General features: G+C 33.3%; 3 protein-coding genes across 3 annotated transcripts in view; all 3 read left to right on the top strand.

Annotated features, from left to right (window-relative positions):
- Window positions 1-20,049, top strand: part of LOC117273584 (UPF0057 membrane protein At4g30660-like) — a 148,424-nt gene that overhangs the window by 73,268 nt on the left and 55,107 nt on the right. The window lies entirely within an intron of this gene.
- On the top strand, window positions 1,721-12,198 carry LOC104120961 (serine carboxypeptidase 24-like). Its single transcript, XM_009632845.4, has 9 exons — window positions 1,721-2,064; window positions 6,445-6,552; window positions 6,660-6,755; window positions 7,302-7,394; window positions 7,473-7,558; window positions 8,752-9,140; window positions 10,225-10,320; window positions 11,249-11,354; window positions 11,863-12,198. Exons 1-9 carry the CDS (start codon window positions 1,788-1,790, stop codon window positions 12,004-12,006), a joined length of 1,395 nt encoding a protein of 464 aa, XP_009631140.1. The 5' UTR covers window positions 1,721-1,787; the 3' UTR covers window positions 12,007-12,198.
- Window positions 17,917-19,453, top strand: LOC138901023 (uncharacterized). The gene is made up of 2 exons (XM_070188748.1): window positions 17,917-18,736; window positions 19,079-19,453. Exons 1-2 carry the CDS (start codon window positions 18,530-18,532, stop codon window positions 19,451-19,453), a joined length of 582 nt encoding a protein of 193 aa, XP_070044849.1. The 5' UTR covers window positions 17,917-18,529.

The following is a 20,049-nucleotide window of genomic DNA, read 5'->3' as shown; positions in this document are numbered from 1 at the left end:
TATATTCATTAAAAATCCAAAACCCCACACCTTTCTATTCTTCCTTTTTAACATTTGCCCTTCTCTTTTCCTATTTCATTGGACCACTCTTCCTTACAAGCCAGAAGTGCATGTGGGCGTTTGGATTGGTTGGTTTAGGCAGGGTTTTTTTTTTCTTTTTTGGCTAGAGGGCCATGGGGTGGAGGGTGTTTAGTGTGGGGGGGGTGGGGTGTTAAGATCAGAACTTGTCACGATACTCTTTAGAAGCATCTTAAATACCTATATTCCTCTTCTTTATTCAGGAAAATACTTACTCGTACGTAATCCGGTCAAACTACACAATTAATCCTTACAATTAACAAATTAAAGCAATGATACATATTATTTACCTATAGTGGCGGATCTATTATGCAGGGTGAAGAGATTGATGAAGATGTCGCACATCGTATTAGGGCGAGATGGATTAAATGGAGACTCGCTTACGGTATTTTGTGTGACAAGAAGGTGCCACCGAAACTTAAGGATAAGTTCTATAGAGTGATGGTCAAATCAACGATATTGTATGAGACTGTGTGTTGGCCAGTCAAGATCGCTCATGTCCAGAAGATGAAGGTAGCAGAGATGAGAATGTTGAGATGGATGTGCGGGCACACTAGATTAGATAGAATTAGAAATGAGGTTATTCGCGACAAGGTGGGTGTGGCCCCTATTGAGGACAAGATGCGGGAAGCGCGGCTTAGGTGGTTTGGTCATGTGAGGAGGAGGAGTACAGATGCCCCGGAGGAGGTGTGAGGTTGACATTGGAGGGTCTACGAAGAGGTAGATGTAGGCCTAAGAAGAGGTGGGGAGAGGTGATTAGGCAAGACATGACGCAGTTTCAGCTGACCGAGGACATGACCCTTGATAGGAAGGTATGTAGATCGAGGATTAGGATAATAGAGTAAATAGTCCGGAGTGGTCATAATAGTAGTATTGACGCATTTATGATTATCGAGGATTAGGATAATAGAGTAAATAGTTCGGAGTGGTCATAACAGTAATATTGACGCATTTATGATTAACCGTTGTTTTCTTTCATTGTTAATCACCTTACTATCTTGTTGTTTTTATTCTGCTTTTATATGGCTTTTTGGTACTGTCCCTTCTTGTCTATATTTTCATTATGGTGGTATTTATACTTTCCTGAGCCGATGGTCTATTGGAAACAATCTATCTATCCTCACAAGGTAAGGATAAGGTCTGTGTACACACTACCCTCCCCAAACCCCACGATATGAGATAATACTGGGTATGTTGTTATTGTACCGTGACGGATCTAAAAATTTTCACTTGTGGGTGCTCAACTCTCTAATTTAACAACGGCTCGAAAGAAAAGGTCCCAACTCCCATCTCTTTGTGTAAAACCGGGGGGGGGGGGAGGGGGACAAAGAAAGGTCACTTAAATATTTAAGGTCTGCAATTTCCTCAACCGCCTCCCGCACCCCAAAAAAAAAGGAAAGAAAAAAAATAATATTATATAGCTGATTTCAAAATAATAATCGAAAAAATATATATATTTTTTGTATATACATTTCTGTATGTTATACGCAAAAAATATATAAATTCTATATATTTTTGCGGCTACTGAATATAAATAATTTCAGCCTCTGCTAAAATTGATCATTGTCCAAAAAAAGGAGGAAAGAAAAAGAAAAGAAAAAGGCTTCATCTAGTCCAATGTATATATATTACCTTATTTAGGTGAATTTCATATAGGAGGGAATTTAAGAGAGAGATAAGGGAAAAAAACCTCGTAGAAGGGTGCAACAATGGCAACCCAAAGAGCTTATAATTCAATTTTCTTGAGCCTATTTCTACTTATTATTCTCTCTTTAACTATCACCACTAATAATGTTGCAGCTGCACTAACAAAAGAACAAGAATTTGATCGTATAATTTCACTTCCGGGACAACCTCCGGTGACTTTCTCACAATTTTCCGGCTACGTTACCGTCAATGAAAACCATGGAAGAGCTTTGTTTTATTGGTTAACAGAAGCTACTACTCAACCAGAAAAGAAACCTCTTGTTCTTTGGCTCAATGGAGGTTAGTCTAATATTTATTTTAAAAAACTTTCCTTTCGTTTCTTCTTATATTTCTTTCCTAGCTAGCGGCGAAATCAGAAATCTCGTTATTATATATATAAAATAAAATAAAATATTTGTTGGTGAAGGAGTTCAACTGATCATCCTTTACCATTGACCACACTTTAGGGACGAAGATACATTATCCGAAGGATGGTCAATTGATCACCTTTCGTTGAAAAATTACATTATGTATATAGATAAAATATTAAGTTTTAAAGGTGTATAATATATATTGAATATTCTTTGTCGGGAACTTTTTTTTAATTCTTTCAAATTTGAACACCCTTGCGAAAATTTCTGACCTCCAATTCTGCTTTGCGGACTGTAGGTGAGCTTGGTGGAGGTGTTATCCTTCCAAAACACAATGAATTAGTATTGGTAGAATCTTAAAATGTTTTCTATCTTTAGTATGTTACAAAATTTTAAAGTAATTTGAAAATAATTTGAAGCAATTTGTATTTAAATAGTTAGTTGAATAAATTTGATAACTTTTGGCAAAAAATATATTACTGATTCTGGATAAAACAATTTTTGTATAATTGAGATTTAATTAATGCATAATAGGTAAGCAATAAAACAAGGAAATCCTATATAATTGCAAGAAACTTGAGGAAAAAGAACCATAGCTTTTCTTTGAAGAAAAAATAACAAACCATTAGCGTTTATCCATGCAAAAATATTGGTATTTAGTCAAAACTAATTAAAATCTAGTATGTCTTACGTCAAAGCAATAATTGTTAAATGATAATTAAATAAGGACAACGACATGATACATGTGCTTGTTCAAACATAAATATTACTCATAGCTTTAATTAGCAATTATTAAACTTTTTTCTTTTTGGATTAATTGTTGGTGTTCGAAATTTACTGACCCAACTATTACGTAGAATATCCACTGTGAGGATTTACAGGTCTATGCCAAAATGATATTATCGTTCTTAGAGCTCGGATCTGAAACTCTAATACTTATTATACTTTCCAAAAGGGAGTCCCTCTCTTCAATTTTCTTCCAATATTTATGTACCCCTTTAATGGCACTCATCCTAATTCTCAAATTCCAATTAACATGAAATGGCAACCAATAAGTTGCCGAGGCAAATCCAGAGCAGATTTAGCAAATTCAACTGATTTTTATATATAATCATTCAACTTTTATTACCTTACGTTAGTTGAACTCTCCAAAGATATTGTCATATTCGATCATGTCAAATCTTCAAAAAATACAATATAGATATTTTTGAAAAGTCCAAACAATATAAATAGATTTCTTGATCTACCACAAGAGTAAACTAGCCTTATTCACTAGCAAAATCCACTACGAGAAGCCAAAAATATGCAGATGTCACCTTTCAGATCATGTGGAATAAAGGTGGCAAACTATATACTATGGTATATTATAGTATATACTTTTGGCAGTTATATATAATACAAAATTGAAGAAAAGAAAAATAGAATGAATTTGAAGGAAAAGGAAAGATCATACATAAGTGCTCGTGATACCGTTCTGTCCCTTTACTTTTTATTCCTTCTTATTACTTCGTCTTCTAAGTTTTATTCCTTGTTTGTATTTACATGTTCAAAAAGCTGCCTTTAGGTCTACTGCCTTTTCGTCTTTATATTCCCACAATTTGATGATAAACGAACAAGGACAACATTCCAAACTCAACATAAAAGTATAATACCTTTCTCTCTATTTTTGTCCTACACTCTTTCCATTTTCTAGCATTTACGTCCAACTTTTCCTATAATCTTTTTCAAACAGGAAAAGATCCCCCAGTAAACAAAATAAGGGGAAAAAATCTTCTCAACCATAAAAAAGGAAAAAATGTAAATGCTATATATATATATAGTCATTTTCGGTCTATGGCAAAGGAGACAAGGGCAAGGCACCCAACATGTTTACTACTAGAAATTCGGTAAAAACTGACTAAAAATACCGACCAACGTTGGTCGGTAATGGCCAAAAACCGATCAAAACGCGATCATTTACGTGTGGACGGTATTTTTGTGGTCGGAAAGGAATACCGACCAAAGTTGGTCGGAAATTACCGACCAACTTTGGTCGGTCAATTAAATTCAAAAAAAAATATTGCAAAAAAAAACGACCAAAGTTGGTCGGTTTTTTAATTATGTAATAAAAAAATTCACCATCTGGGAATCGAACCGGGGTCTGTACTGTGGCAGGATACTATTCTACCACTAGACCATTGGTACATTTTATTTTAAGATTGTCTTTTATTTGATTTATACTCTTTAATTGTATTTTCGCACGAAAATAACCGACCAAAGTTGGTCGGTTTTATTAAAAAGTAAAATTACCGACCAAAGTTGGTCGGTTTTTTTAAATGACCCGCCGAATTAACTGACCAATTTTGGTCGGTTTTTTTAATATTAATTTTTATTTATTTTAATTAAAAAACCGACCAAAGTTGGTCGGTTTCTTGAAACATAAATTTTGCGGGACTCAAAAATAGTTTCCCGCATTTTTGCGCCAAAGAAAACCGACCAAAGTTGGTCGGTTTCGTAAAAAAAAAAAAAATTAAAAAAAATATTTTGAAAAACCGACCAACTTTGGTCGATTTTTTGACCGACCAAAGTTGGTCGGTCGACCTTGGTCGGTTTTTGCCGAATTTTTAGTAGTGGTTCTACCCTCAACCTCCATGTGTAAATAGTATCTCAATTTGCGTTTCCTATTCACTTGTACATTTGTTAAGTGTGAAGTTAGAAAATGTCCTGAGTTCAATTCAACTTCATTATAATTTTAAACCATAAATGCTCTCTCAAATATTTGCAAAATGTGTTAGTTGAGGTTTGAACATCTACCTTTTAGAGCAAAATCAAGCACATAACCAACACGCCAAGACACAATTTATATCAGGTGGTGTCATTTTTTTCCTACTTATCCGTTTTCTCACAGTATTAATACATATATTTAGTAAAAAAAATCCGACGAAGCGGTGTCACGTGCATCGGCCCCTGTCGGCTATGAAACTAATGCAAACAATATGTTAAAATAATAGGTTTAGTAGTCTGATGTTTTTCTCCGGGTATGAACTCCTCTCTTGACATGGAACTATACATAATTAGAGGGGGGGGGGGGGGGGAGAGGAAATAATGAAACAAAACACCATAAAAGATTGACATGGAGTTATAAAAGGGTGAAAGAGAACTTCTAAAATGGTGAATATTTAAAGCTTTGAGTGTTGAGAAGCATGCGTAGTAAATAGTGGTGGCCATGATTATGGCCAACAGTCGACGGCGTGTCATAGTTACACTATTCTCGTTTCTGACCTATGACTCGAAAATTTATTTTTTGGTGAATTTTACGTGAGCTATCATTAATTAATAATAAAATTAATCATATTATCATTTATTTGTTTATTGAAAATATAATAAATACTCTTAAGATCTTTATTTCAAAAGCAGTTTTAGAAAAAAGAAGTTAATTTCTTCTTCATATCGAAAAAATAAAATATTATGGACCACAAAAAAAATTTAAAAAAAATCAATTAAAATGGACGGAGGGAGTAGTAAAGAAAAAACAATTTCAAAAAAAGAAAAGAAAGGAAAGGTCATTGTCCTGTGAGTTAATAATTGAAGCTAACTGTTGCAAAAATAAAAATAATAAAGAAAAAAAGTAATAAATGATAGTAAGGGGATGGTAGGTGACTAGTTATGGCAGTTTGTTATGTTGAACTCATTAATGGTAGTTCCTAAAAGGTTGTGTAGTGACATTACGAGAATCATGTGTTTTCTACATCTTCTATCCAATGCAATAATGTTTTCTTATCATTTGGTATTCGATACGCTCCTAACTAATTCGGATTCGTTCGGAATAAAGCTTATTAAAGAGGAAAATGTTCCCCATCAATTTTTAATTTTAGTGTTTGAATACAAGATCTCTGGATAAAAGTGAAGAATCCTATCGACTTCACCACAAGTCTTGTTGGTCAATTGTCTCAATGCAATGGCTAAGATGCTAAAACTCAATACTTAAATGTATAGACATGACATCGTTTAACTAAGACTAGAATTTTATTTGTTTGCACTTAATGAAAGTCTGAATCTTAAGAATAAAATATTATAATACATCATATGCTTCAGTAAGGGTAAGACTGCGTACATCTTACCTTTCTCAAACTCAACTTGCAGGAATTTACTGAGTTTGTTGTTATTGTTGTTGTTGTTATCCTATGATTCAGTACTACCAATATTTTTGAATAAGCATGAAGGTTTATTGAATTTCAAAAAAAAAAAAAAACTACAAAATTAGATAGCCTGAAAATTTTTTTTTTTTTTTTTTGTTGTTGAGAAATTTTTAAAAATTTGAACCATGCAGGTCCTGGTTGTTCATCAGTAGCATATGGGGCATCAGAAGAAATAGGTCCATTTAGAATAAATAAAACTGGTTCTTCTCTCTATTTGAACAAGTATTCATGGAATAAAGGTAACACTATTTTTATTTTTTATTTTCTCTTTACTTTTTTTATATTATTTTCACATCAAGAAAAAAAAAAAGGAACTAAGACTTTGAAAAATTCTTAATAAATATAGTGGCAAATATTCTCTTTCTGGAATCACCAGCTGGTGTTGGGTTCTCTTATACAAATACAAGCTCTGATCTTAAGGATTCTGGAGATAAAAGAACAGGTACATATACATTTCTTGATATTCATTTTTCAATAATTACATCTAGGATGATCTTACAAAATTGTATATCATTATATATAGTTTAACTTATAATTTACTGACAGTATAAAATAATTTGTACACTATCATGTCACTCAAAGATGACTACAGGTAATGTTCTCAATAATTTTCACCAGAGGAGGACGAGCGGACTGCCCAACCAGTTACCCGATATGACTTTTAATTTTAAGAGTTACAAGTAAAATATATGATCGTTTATGTATATATATTCAGAACTTTTACCGAAGTTAACGCGGCCCAATGACCCCTCTACTCCAAACATAGGTCTGCCTATGATTTTCACATTGTCGTGATATATAATTTAAATCCTTGTATGTAACCTTAATACAATTTTTATTTTATTTTGTGGTTTGTAAAAACCTCCCAATACTTAAAAAAATTTAATCTATTAATTGAAGAAAAGGAAAACACAAAGTGAGGGGAAAAAAGAAGTAAGGTATTTGGGCATAATTTAATTTTTAGAACTGTTCATTTGTTTTGACACAGCTCAGGATGCACTAATCTTCCTCACAAGATGGATGTCAAGATTTCCACAGTATAAATATAGAGATTTCTATATTTCTGGGGAGAGTTATGCAGGTAATTTAAAAAATAAAATTAATTTCTTAGTTCCAAAAATAAATTTAACATAGCTACCATGTTCTTTTGTTTTGTCAGGGCATTATGTTCCCCAGTTAGCACATGCCATTGTCAATTATAACAAGAAATTTCCACATCCAATCATCAATCTCAAAGGAATCATAGTAAGTAATTCATCTTATTAGTAAAAATCTTCTTTCATATAAGGGAAATTTGCACTTTTATCCCTCCTATAACTATAAAGTCTAAATTTAGACCATGGGGTGTACATGGACAGGGTTGGTTCGGTTTTATCAAAATCAAATCAAACCAACTATATCGGTTTGGACTGGTTTGGTTTTGTCGGATTTTTTGGATTTTCGGGTTTTTTTGTTATATGAATATTGTTTCAATCTTCCTTTATTAAATTTTTGATAAGTAAATATATGATCTATTAAAATATTCTTATAGAAAAATTTTCTTAGTAACACATGATAGTTATTTTTTAATCGTCTGACAATAATTTTGGGATGATGTAAACTTTCAAGATTAATCGAATTTAATAATTAAGCATAAAAATAAATATGAACCTATGTAATGATATGTCCTATTTAATTTTAAATTATTGAAATACCATTTCAAATTCGAAAAGATATAAGAATTTAACAGATCTTGACATATAAATATAGAAGAACAAAGAGATTGACACATTTCACTAACACTTGATAAGAAAGTGACCATACAACCCATTATTTAAAGTTAATAAATATGTAGCACTTCATATTTAACTAAATATTACATCCTATAAGAGAATCGCAAATATTTCTAAATATTTTTTGAAAACAAATCTATAAAAAATCTTAAAAGTATATATAAAAATTATTTATTTATATATCGGTTTGGTTTGGATTTTTTGCTTAATACCAAACCAAATCAAACCAAACCTAATCATATTTTTTAATCGGTTTGGTTTGACTTTTCGGTTTGGTGCGGTTTTCCAGTTTGGTTGTACACCCCCTACCGGTGACTCCTGGTTAAGCATATCGAACGTTCAATTAATCTTTGCTTATGAATCTTCACAAATTTAATGAATTTTTAAGTGCTAAACCATTTAGTTACCGATTTATTATGTTAAATTAGTACCGTTTCTCCATATTCGAGCGTAATATAATTCTAAAAAGAGTTTAAATATCACATATTTCCTATATTAGGGGGACCAAACTCACACATTTAAACTAATTGAAGGCTAAACGTGCTTCGCCAGTTGTTACATTAACCAAAATTAGAATTTACCAACAATCGAGGGACCAAAAGTGCAATTTATCCCTTCACTTAAAGAGAAATTATTTTACAGACTGAAAACTTGATATCTACACAGGTAGGAAATGCTGTTACTGATAACAAATATGATGGCATTGGAACTGTTACATACTGGTGGAGCCATTCTATGATTTCAGACAATACTTACAAAAAAATCATGCATTCTTGCAATTTCACATCAGAAAATTCCTCAAAGCAATGTGATAATGCAGTAACTTATGCTGTGAGCCATGAATTTGGTCAAATTGATCAGTACAGCATTTACACACCATCTTGCAATGAAACTCAGAAATATGTTCGGTTCAAGAACACGATTATTCATCGAAAACTCTCGGGCTATGATCCGTGTACTGAGAATTATGCAGAGAAATACTATAATCGCGCCGATGTGCAGAGAGCCATGCATGCTAATACCACAGGAATTTCATACAGTTGGACTGCATGCAGGTACTTGTACTTTTACATGCAAACACAGGTTTAACGTGAATTCTGTAAGTTCAACTCAACATATTGCTTTCAACTCAAATTATGGATATATATATATATATATATATATATATATATATATATGCAAAAAGCTTTCAAAATATAGACATGAGATAAGATTACATTCATTCTGAATTCACTGGCTCTAAATTCCTGATTTGCCACTTTCTATATGCCTAGCTCATTCATGCATACAAGGTATAAGTTTATTCACACTACTATATATGTTGCAAGAAGCATATTTAGGACGGATATTCTGTGGGTTCAATTGAACCAGTCAGTCTCGGCTCAAACTATGTGTACTCCATTCGAGGAACATGGAGACTAGTTGAAGTACTGAGGCTCAGTACTTCAATTGAGATAATGAAAAATTATTTCACCTTTTTAGTTCTTTTTAGTTGGAACTTTAGGCGGTTCTCGAAAAAAGATAGCGAAAAAAATTATCCCTAGAATCGAGACTAAAAGGAATGTATAAACCAATGCTTCCATAGATTCAATCGTGGTTTACAATTATAGCTTTCATACCTGTTTGTTTCTTTTTATTTTCATTTTTTTATCATCTTCCGGATAAAGAACGAATAAGAGTAAAAACAAAGTTGATTCAAATAAAGAATCTCTGGTACCCTATGTCAATAAAAGTAAAAGAAAGAAAATAAGGGTGAAAGAAAGATACCAAAGTAATATTGTATCAGGCTGCCTGTCTTTTTGTAGTTGGATCTCCAAGTTTTTGGAATGCTCTAGACTTGAGCATCTAAATCTGGGTCAATATATAGGAAAATTTTGAAATGTTATTATATATTATAAGATCATAATCATTCTATTTTCATTGACTCTAGAATTTGGAGGAACTTAGAAAGCAATTAGTTTTTTACTTTGATCTATGCCTATAAACTAGTCCTTGGTATGCTTTAATTTCCTCTCCCTCTCTATCTGTCTTTCCACTAAAGTATGCATTAGTTAATTTGCATCTGAATAGTGGAAAAAGAGAAGATAGGAGTCTTTAAATGGATATTTGACAGCTTTCCTTTTCTTTTTTGGACAACAGTGACATATTGTTAAAGAATTGGAAGGACTCTGATGATTCAATGCTACCAATCTATAAGAAGCTAATGGCTGCTGGTATTAGAATATGGGTTTTCAGGTAAAACAAATGCTCCTAGTTAAGAGTGTGTTGCTCGAATTCTCCAAAAATGTCAGTGGATGTGTGTCGGATCCTCCAAAAGCAATATAATTTTAAAGGATCTGACACTGGTGCGGCGGCATTTTGGAGAGTCTGTGCAACATTGTTGCAGTTGAGACTCTTAAGAGTTTTATAGATATACTACTAGAGGTGTTCATGATTCGGTTTGGATCGTTTTTTTTCCTAAAAAGAAACCAAATCAAGTAAGTCGGTTCTTAAAAATGTTGGAACCAAACCAAACCAATTAAGTCGGTTTTTTATCGATTCGGTTTTTGTCGGTTCGGTTATTTATAGGGTTTTTTCTTAAATATGAGACATACACTACCACACATATTCCGGCGACTACATTTTCAACATAACACTATCAAATCAATTGCTCTTTAAGAAATCTATCATTTACCAAGATATATTAATTATAATTGAATCAAATAGTGATGAATAATTTAAGTACTCAATTAAAAATCAATTATTTTTAACATGAGATAAATTCTTGTACTTAGCAAAAGAAAATTACCAATCAAACTAGAATGTAAAGGCAAAAAATTAGATTATTGTAATAGCAAAAAATTAGACTAAAAATACAAACGACTAATATGCACCATAACATTTAGAAACTTTATATAAAAATATGCATATATATAGGTGTAATAATATATTTAAATAGTTACTTCTATAGTCGGTTTGGTTCGGGTTTTTTCGGTTATTTTTTGATTAAAACCAAAACCAAATCAAATTTGATCGGTTTTAAAATTCAAAACCAAACCAAACCTAAAAAATATTGATTTTTTTGGTCGGTTTGGTTTGATTTTTCGGGTTTTTATCAACACCCCGTACTACAGAGAAGAAATTAGTCAGCATAGGAAATAATGGTTTAAGTTTAAAAATGCAGTGGGGATACAGATTCAGTGGTTCCAGTGACTGCCACAAGGTTCTCTTTAAGTCATCTCAATCTCAAGATTAAAACTCCATGGTATCCTTGGTATTCTGGAGCTCAGGTAACACACAAATCTACATATTTTGAATATTCTACTAAAGTTCAAGATTGATTTTATATCATACTATATATACATATGCGGAAAAAAAAAAATCAATTGTATACGTATAATAAGATCAAACTTATCTTGAACGCACTGACTTTAATTTAGGAGTGTGTTTTTTTACGAGGAAGTCATTTTCTAATTTTTCGTTGACAACTTGACTTGCTTATGAGTGGAAGTCATTTTTCTTTCAACAATGTAGACTTAAAACTTTATATTACTTGTTTCAACTAATTGTTAGACATTAAAACACAAAAATTTCATCAAAACACTCCTTGTTTGCTGAAAGTACTATACATGATCTTTTATTTATTTATTTTTTGGAAAACATTTTCCATTCACCAATCAAAAATCAATTTTTTTTTTCTAGAACAATATTTTCCTCCATGGAAAATGACTCTCGTCGTACTAAAGACACTCTGGATCCTGAATTCGCCTCTGAAAATGAATTTCGCAATTTTTGTAGGTGGGAGGGTGGACAGAGGTGTATGATGGACTCACATTCGCAACGGTTAGAGGAGCTGGACATGAAGTTCCATTGTTTCAGCCCAGAAGAGCATTTATTCTTTTTCAGTCATTCTTGGCTGGAAAAGAATTACCAAAAAATTGAGATTTATTCATCAAAATTGCAGCTTGAGAAGTTGTAGGGCAAAAGGCAATTTATAGCTCCTAAGAAATTATGGGAGTTTGCAAATTAGAGTTAGAATTGATTCATTTCAAATTGTGTATTTGAAACTCATCATTTCTCATTTGACCAGAAATGATTCTCTAAGAGAATCAGCTCTATTAAATAATTTCTTCAGATGTCTACAATTCTCAAAGCAACTACTTATTCGTATCAATTCTCTATCAAGATTGCCCAAAAAAACAAAGATAAGAAAATGTGTGAAGCCATAGCACATTTTAGTACTTTCTTCTGTGCAATCAAACAGAGCTTTTCTAGATCCTGCGAATATTTTGGGTGTGCGAACAAAGTGGCATGTTAAGAGTGTCTTCGAATCGGCTTAGCTCAACAAACAATTAGAGGAATTAAATTATCAAAATTCAAGAAGAAAGTTGGCCAGATTCAAATATTGTAAATTTAACTCTGTTGTTGGGAAAAAATAAGTTTAATTGTCACGACCCAAAATTCCACCACAGGAGTCGTGATGACACCTAGTCTCTAAGACTAGGTAAGCCGATTTTCATTTCATTTTTGAAGCCATTTTTTTTTTGAATTAAATAAGTAACCAAAACTAACAGCGAAAATAATTACAATATACAACATCTCAAGACTGATAGTATTGAGTCACGAACTCTAACTGAATACATAGAATAATCACGAGGACTGAATATACAATACTGTTTGATTACAAGTTAACAGTACAATGAAATGAAAGAACTCCAAGGAACTGCGACGATCAAGCAGCTTTACCTTGAATCCTTACGATCCCGCTTTAACTTTCCTCAAGTCCGTTGTCTTTAATATATGGCTCTGCACAAAAATGTGCAGAAGTGTAGAGTGAGCACACCACAGCGGTGCCCAATAAGTATCAAGACTAACCTCAATGGAGTAGAGACGAGGTACAGTCAAGACACTCACTAGTCTAATAACATGTGCAATATAATATACAAAATAACAGGGAACAAATAATAATAAGGGCAGGATAAAACAACCAGTAATATGCACAACAGACAACAAGAATATCATTAATATCACTCAACAATTAATAAACACAATTACACCCAATTAAATCAAGCCCTTCAAATAAATATATTTCACATAGTTCTACCAGATAACTCTCTTTCAAATATAATTTTCTCAAATAATTATTTTTCAAATATAATTCTTTCAATAAATCTTTTCAAATACAATTTGCTCAAATAAATATCTTTCAATATACCATTCTTTTATATAATACTTTCTAAGTAAAAATCCTTCCAAATAATTATTTTGAATATAATTCTTTCAATTAAAAAAAAATCAACATGTGACACCTCATTTCAAAATCATCAAAAATACGGGTCTCAGTCCATTTTCATATTTTTCGTAAATACGGGTCTCAGCCCATTTTCATATTTTTCGTAAATACGGGTCTCAGCCCATTTTCATATTTCCACGGCACCTCATGCCCATAATTAAATCATCATATTTACCCGGCACCTCGTACCCTCATTTCATATCACGACTGCACGGACAATTCATGTACCAAATATCATTATCATTTCATCACAGCACCTCATGCCCACATTTTTATATCATAACTGCACGGACAATTCACGTGTCAATATCCCCATCTCATATCACAATTCACGGCATCTCGTGCCCACATTTTATTTTATAAACCGCCTGGCAATAGCCACAGGCTCCCAATTTCAACATAAATCAGATTATTATCAATTTACTAACAACTAGACAAGTTGCACAAGGTATAAAAATAAATACAAGAAAATCACATCACATGAAAATTGTCAACACCACAACCCCACGTCATCACATATCGTCCCTGACAATAGCCACCCTTATCGCTCCTATTGCCACCCTTATCGCTCCTATAGCCTCCTTTATCGCTCCGCCTAGACAATATCAATAGCCACCCTTATCGCTCCTATTGCCACCCTTATCACTCTTTTAGCCATCCTTATCGCTCCACCCAGACAATATCAATAGCCAACAAACACAACAGTGAAATGCCACCCTTATAACCATATAATATCAACGGTGAAATGCCACCCTTATCTCCCCAAAATAACAACTCACACAACACAACATTTTACATGAGAAATTATCACAACAACATAACAAAAATTAATTCATATCATAATTTTCCCAATAGCCACAACCAAATTTCAAAGCTACAACCAAGTCAATTAATTTCACAGCAAATAGCTAAATGCTCCACACAATATGTACAACACCCATAAACAATCAATAGAGATAGAAATTACTCAACATAAAGCAAAGTCTTCATAAAAGATCAAATTTTTAATAATTATATAAACACCTCTTTTTAAGCTCATTTAATTAATTATTTGCAGAGAAAAAAATTCAAAATGAAATTAAATTCCAAAAATTATCAAACAAGCAAATTCATGAAATTTCATAAATAATCAAATAACAATCGCATCACATTGTCATATAACGACAGAGTCAATAACAAGGGTTTAGACACGACAAGTAGATGATTAAACATATGCCAATAATTATCCAATTTACTACACAATATGCTCAAGACTTTTAACTCAATAAAATTTGCACATATAAACCAAGTACGTACTCGTCACCTCGCGTACATGATTTTCAATTACCCAAGTTGCACATAAGACTCAATGCCTAAGGGAAATTTCCCCCACTCGAGGTTAAGCAAGACACTTACCTCTTTGAAGTTATGCCGATGTTCCAAAATCGCTTTCTTGCTTGAATTGACCTCCTGACAGTTCAAATCTATCCAAATTAATTGTATAACTTCATTAAAATTCATCGGAATCAATTTCGGATAATAATACGTTGACTTAAAAATTTATTCCAAAAGTCAACAAAAGTCAACGCGGAACTCGCCTCTCGGAACCGGACATAATTTTTATGAAATCCGAACACCTATTCCGATACGAGTTCAACCATACCAATTTTATCGAATTCCAATAACAACTCGACTTCCAAATCTTAAATTTTCGCTTTTGGAAGATTTTACAAAAATCTTAATCTTTCCTCCATTAAATTCGAATTAAACGATGGATTCAAAGACATAATCATGAAAATTAATCAAAACTGGATAAGAATCACTTACCCCAAACACCCACGCAAGAATCTCTCCAAAAATTGCCTTCTACCGAGCTCCAACTTTGATTTTGAGTTATGAACTCAAACCCCCATTTTTGGGACTTTTAATTCTGCCCAGATAGGCCTTCTTCGCGTTCGCGACCATTGCCTCGCGTTCGTGAAGGCCAAAACCCAACTGCCTCAAATCATTCATCGCGTCCGCGACCTCCTCGTCGCGTTCGCGAAGGCCAATTATTTCTGCCCCATCATTTCCTCTTCGCGTTCACGAATCCTTCGCCGCGTTCGCGTGAACCAGCTGACCAACTCGTTCGCGTTCCACGCTTCGCGTTCGCGAAGGCCAAACGACCCTAGGCCCCTATCTTCCTTTCTTCTTCGCATTCGCGTTGCCTAGGCTGCGTTCACGAAAGCTTGCCATGCTCCTTCTTCGCGTTCTCGTTCACGAAGGACAAATCCTCAGCCCCTCAAATTCCTCTTCGCGAACGCGGGACTCCCTTCGCGTTCGCGAAAAAGGAAACCAGACTTCAACAACAGCAGTCCAAACAACTCCAATTTGGTCCGAAACCACCCCGAAATACACCTGAACCTCTCGGGACCCCGTCCAATCATGCCAACCGGTCCCATAATATATCACGGACTCGCTCGAGGTTTCAAATCACATCAAATTATACCGAAAATACAAATCGCACCACAAATCGAACTTATGAACTTCAAAAACTTCCAACTTCTAAAACTCGTACCGAAACCTATCAAACCAACCCGGAATGACGTCAAATTTTGCAGGCAAGTCCCAAATAACATAACGGAGCTGTTTTAACTCTCGAAATCGCATTCTGATCCCGATATCAAAAAGTCAACACCCCGGTCAAACTTTTCAAAATTTTGAGTTTCGCCATTTCAAGCTTAATTCCACTACGGACCTCCAAATAATTTTCCGAACACGCTCCTAAGTCCAAAATCATCATACGGAGCTAACGGAACTCCATTTCGGAGTCGTCTTTATACAGTTTCAACTACAATCAAAATCCTAAGACTTAAACTCCCTCTTTAGGAACTAAGTGTCTCAAATCACTCCGAATCATCCGTAATTCAAACTCGGCCACACACACGGGTCATAATACATATTGCGAGGCTGCTCGAAATCTTAAGTCACTGAACGGGACGTAAATTCTTAAAATGACAAGTCGGGTCGTTACATTAATCTTGGAATTTTTACCTCTTATAGTAAAGGTTAACACCTTATTTATTTTAAATAAATACTATTTTAAAAAATTATATTCTATAGCTACCTTTTATTGTTTATAGAAAAATATCTATTTATGGTTACCCCCTACCCTTAAGCCATTTATATACGCTATTTATTATTTTCCTCTCTCCTTTTTCAGATTTTTCTCTCACATAATTACCTTATTTGATGTAAACTTCTCTCTCCACGTTCTCTTTCTAATTTCATACACGCCATTCTCTTCCCCCATTCCCAGAAACCACGATTTTGCAACTGAAAATCTCTCTCACCCACATCGCCTAGCTCTTCCCCATTCTCAGTCACCACGCTAATTTCATACACGTCATCTGCATTGTCTCTCTCAACTTTCATTATTTTTTGCTACAAATAATTGTGGTAAGTATTTAACTTGTTAGAATTTCGCTTGTATTTTGTTTATTCTGTTTATCTCTACTAATTCTTTATAAACAATAACCATTGTTATTGTATTCAACAGAAAACTTGAAATTTTCTCTCCAATGGCTGATTCAACATCCCAGAAGAGGGTTACCAGAGGTATACCCACCAAAGTACTTAATTTCGATGGGCCCTCTTTCTCTTTGCAAATCACTCAAGCGGAATTGGAATTTGCAGTATTCAACAGCAAATACAGCTGCAGAAAGGAGAACAAAAATACGCAATGACACATTGAAAGAAGCCCAAGTTGAGAAATCTTCGAAAGAATCAACACTTCCCGTTGCGAAAAAGATAAAAAAAAAAACCTATGGATGATGTTTCAGATGTCAAGGGAAAGAAGGTCGATGCAAGAAATAGCTCGAATACACGGGACGAAAAGGTAATTGTTGATATATCAATATGTATTTGAGTCCTCATACATTGAGTATTACCTTCTCCAATGGGTTTCTATTATTGTACGTTATTGTATTTATATGTGTGCAATAGCGGATACATAGCTTCCTCTTCTTATTTGTTGATTTGATTTATATGTATGTTGATGTATTCATAAGTATTCAAAATTGCATTCACTGTATTTATACTTATTACACTGACTTTTGCATATCGTATTTAGATGTATTCATAATTTTTCAAAAATTCCATCACTGATTTATACTTATTACAATGACTTTTGCATGTGTGTATGTAGATGTATTTATATATATACAAAATTTGGCTTCACTGATTTGTGCTTATTTATTCTAGTGTCTTTTGCATATTGTATTTAGATGTGTTTAGATGTATTCAAAAGTTCATTCACTATATTTGTACTTATTACAGTGACCTTTGCATATTGTATGTAGATGTATTCATAAGTATTTCAAAGGTGCCCTCACTGTTTTGTACTCATTACAATGACTTTTGATTGTTGTATGTGAATGTGTTTATATATATACAACTATTTTCATCACTCATTTCTTACTCCAGTGTATTTTGCATATTGTATTTAGTTGTATTTATATGTATTCAAAACAATTAATGAGTTATGTATTGCTGTTGATATATGAAATCTTTTTGTAATTCTTGTTGTATGCAGGAAATTAAACTATTTGTGAAACACCTGCCTATTTCATTACCGCATATCAGTTCATATATAACACAGACATAGTCTCCGACCTCAAAGAAAAACTTACTCCAGAGCATTACAAAATATTGGGTACTACTTGTTTTGGAAGTTTCCTTGATATGAAGCGTTGTGAGGTCCAACATCAATTGTTCAGGTGCTTCATGGTTCTGCAGTTAGAAGAAAGTCATGACGATGTATTTTCAATATACGTCAATGGTACAACATTATCCTTCTCAATCAGGGAGTTTGTGCTTGTCACTGGTCTCAATTGTGTTGGTGACCCTAAAGATTTTCAGTTCAACACAAAGGTGCCTAACCGGATTATTGAGACATACTTTGGTGGTGCAAAGAATGTCAAGAAGAAAGATTTGTTGACATGCTTTGATGACAAGAATTGGGGTCATGACAACGATGGGGATGCCATCAAGATAGTTGTGTTGTATTTCATACACACTTTCATATTTTCATCCGAGAAAAATAGCACAACCATCCCAAGACTACATTTTGACTTGATCGAGAGTGGGAGATATTCTTATTATCCATGAGATATTGATGCATTCCAATACCTTATTAAATCTATTAGCAAGAAGATGGATTCTCAGAAGAAGTACTATATGATAGCTAGGATGCCTCTCGCCATGCAAGTATGGTTTTACGAGTGTTGTTCAAAGGTTGACCCCAAAATTGCACTGCAAGTTGATAACCAGTTACCCACAATACTTAATTGGAGATCCACTGTCAACCAGCCAACTTATGCTTATCTGATGAACGGCATGTTCAATGACCAGGGAAATATGGTAATTTACTATTTGTTAAGTGGCTGATATTATTTTTTTAAGAATATATTTCTGTTAGTGAAATTATTTGTTGAGATTTTCATTGAAATATAGTTCAATGCATCAGACATCAATGGCCCTTTTTCAAAATTAGGTCAAATAATGTGTAATACATAATACAGTGTTAGAAATAAATAGTAAATACAGTTGCATACAACCTACATTTTATTTCCCTGTTTTCCAAATTAACTTGAATACATTATAATACAGAAAACAGTATACAAATACATATTTAATTCAATGAGCATAACTTTGTAATAATACAACAAAGGTCGTTCACTTTGAGTGTATTTCAATTTTCAGATTGTTTACAATGACATCCAACCAAGCGATATAGAGCTTGCTGTTATTCAGATTCCTCCAGGAGGCGTTGATGTAGAGAACAGTCCTACTCCTACTCATTCAGACAAGTATGCAGATGATTCGGATGACTTTAGTCCTACACCGCATCTTCAGCCTAAGAAGAAACATGATGCAAGTGTTGGTCCATCTTCATCACCGCCCCACAAAAAGCGCAAACAGCAGATTATAGATCCCTCAAATGCAGAGACTCAATCCAAGATTCCTCCTGCTGGTATATCTGAAATCAAAGAAACTGTATTGCATGATAAGAAGCCAGCAGATTCTAAAACAGATAAAGTATCTTCTTTGAGCAATGATCTAAATTCATTCAAATAATATGTGACTTTTGTATGCACATATTAAACATTACAATTTGGAAATTAACATTCATATATTTTTCCAACACCTCTCTAATTATTTGTGTATTGATTAGGTGATGGACGAGTTCAGGTCTTTAAGAACATTAATCAATAAAAATTTTAAGAAGCTTTCTGACCAGATTAAAGCCAATCAGCATACGGAAATGGTATACCAGAGAAAGAAAAACACAGGGAGACGTGATGATGGTATTCAAATGTCATCTGATGCCAACTTGCAAGATAATCCCAAAGGCCAAACACAGAGTGATTTTATATAAATATATTCAGAATATATATTGTAATTTAGTTTCTGCTATTATTCAGATTAATCATCTATACAACAGCATACACATTATAAAATACAAGTATATACATGTGACTTCAGTTATACATAAGTATTCAGGATTATATAAATACATATTTTAAAATATCTTTTATTATTATTCAGTTTACTCATGTATATTGTAACATATATACTACAGGATACATTTATATATATGTCATTTCAGTTTTAAATTTGTTTTAAGGGTTTTCAAAATGCATTTTCTATAACAACCTTCACTATTCTTTTGA

The sequence above is a fragment of the Nicotiana tomentosiformis genome, chromosome 11 (assembly GCF_000390325.3).
Source record: "Nicotiana tomentosiformis chromosome 11, ASM39032v3, whole genome shotgun sequence".
Lineage (NCBI taxonomy): Eukaryota > Viridiplantae > Streptophyta > Magnoliopsida > Solanales > Solanaceae > Nicotiana > Nicotiana tomentosiformis.
Note: the sequence above shows the minus strand (reverse complement) of the source record. Positions and strands in the feature narration are given on the sequence as shown.

Excerpts from the sequence above, each read along its gene's own strand:
- LOC104120961 (XM_009632845.4), top strand. The coding sequence starts at position 1,788 with ATGGCAACCCAAAGAGCTTATAATTCAATTTTCTTGAGCCTATTTCTA. Across the intron at positions 6,756-7,301 it reads TTCTGGAGATAAAAGAACAG|CTCAGGATGCACTAATCTTC; the intron begins GTACATATACAT and ends GTTTTGACACAG. Across the intron at positions 9,141-10,224 it reads TACAGTTGGACTGCATGCAG|TGACATATTGTTAAAGAATT; the intron begins GTACTTGTACTT and ends TTTGGACAACAG.
- LOC138901023 (XM_070188748.1), top strand. The coding sequence starts at position 18,530 with ATGGATTCTCAGAAGAAGTACTATATGATAGCTAGGATGCCTCTCGCC. Across the intron at positions 18,737-19,078 it reads TCAATGACCAGGGAAATATG|ATTGTTTACAATGACATCCA; the intron begins GTAATTTACTAT and ends TTCAATTTTCAG.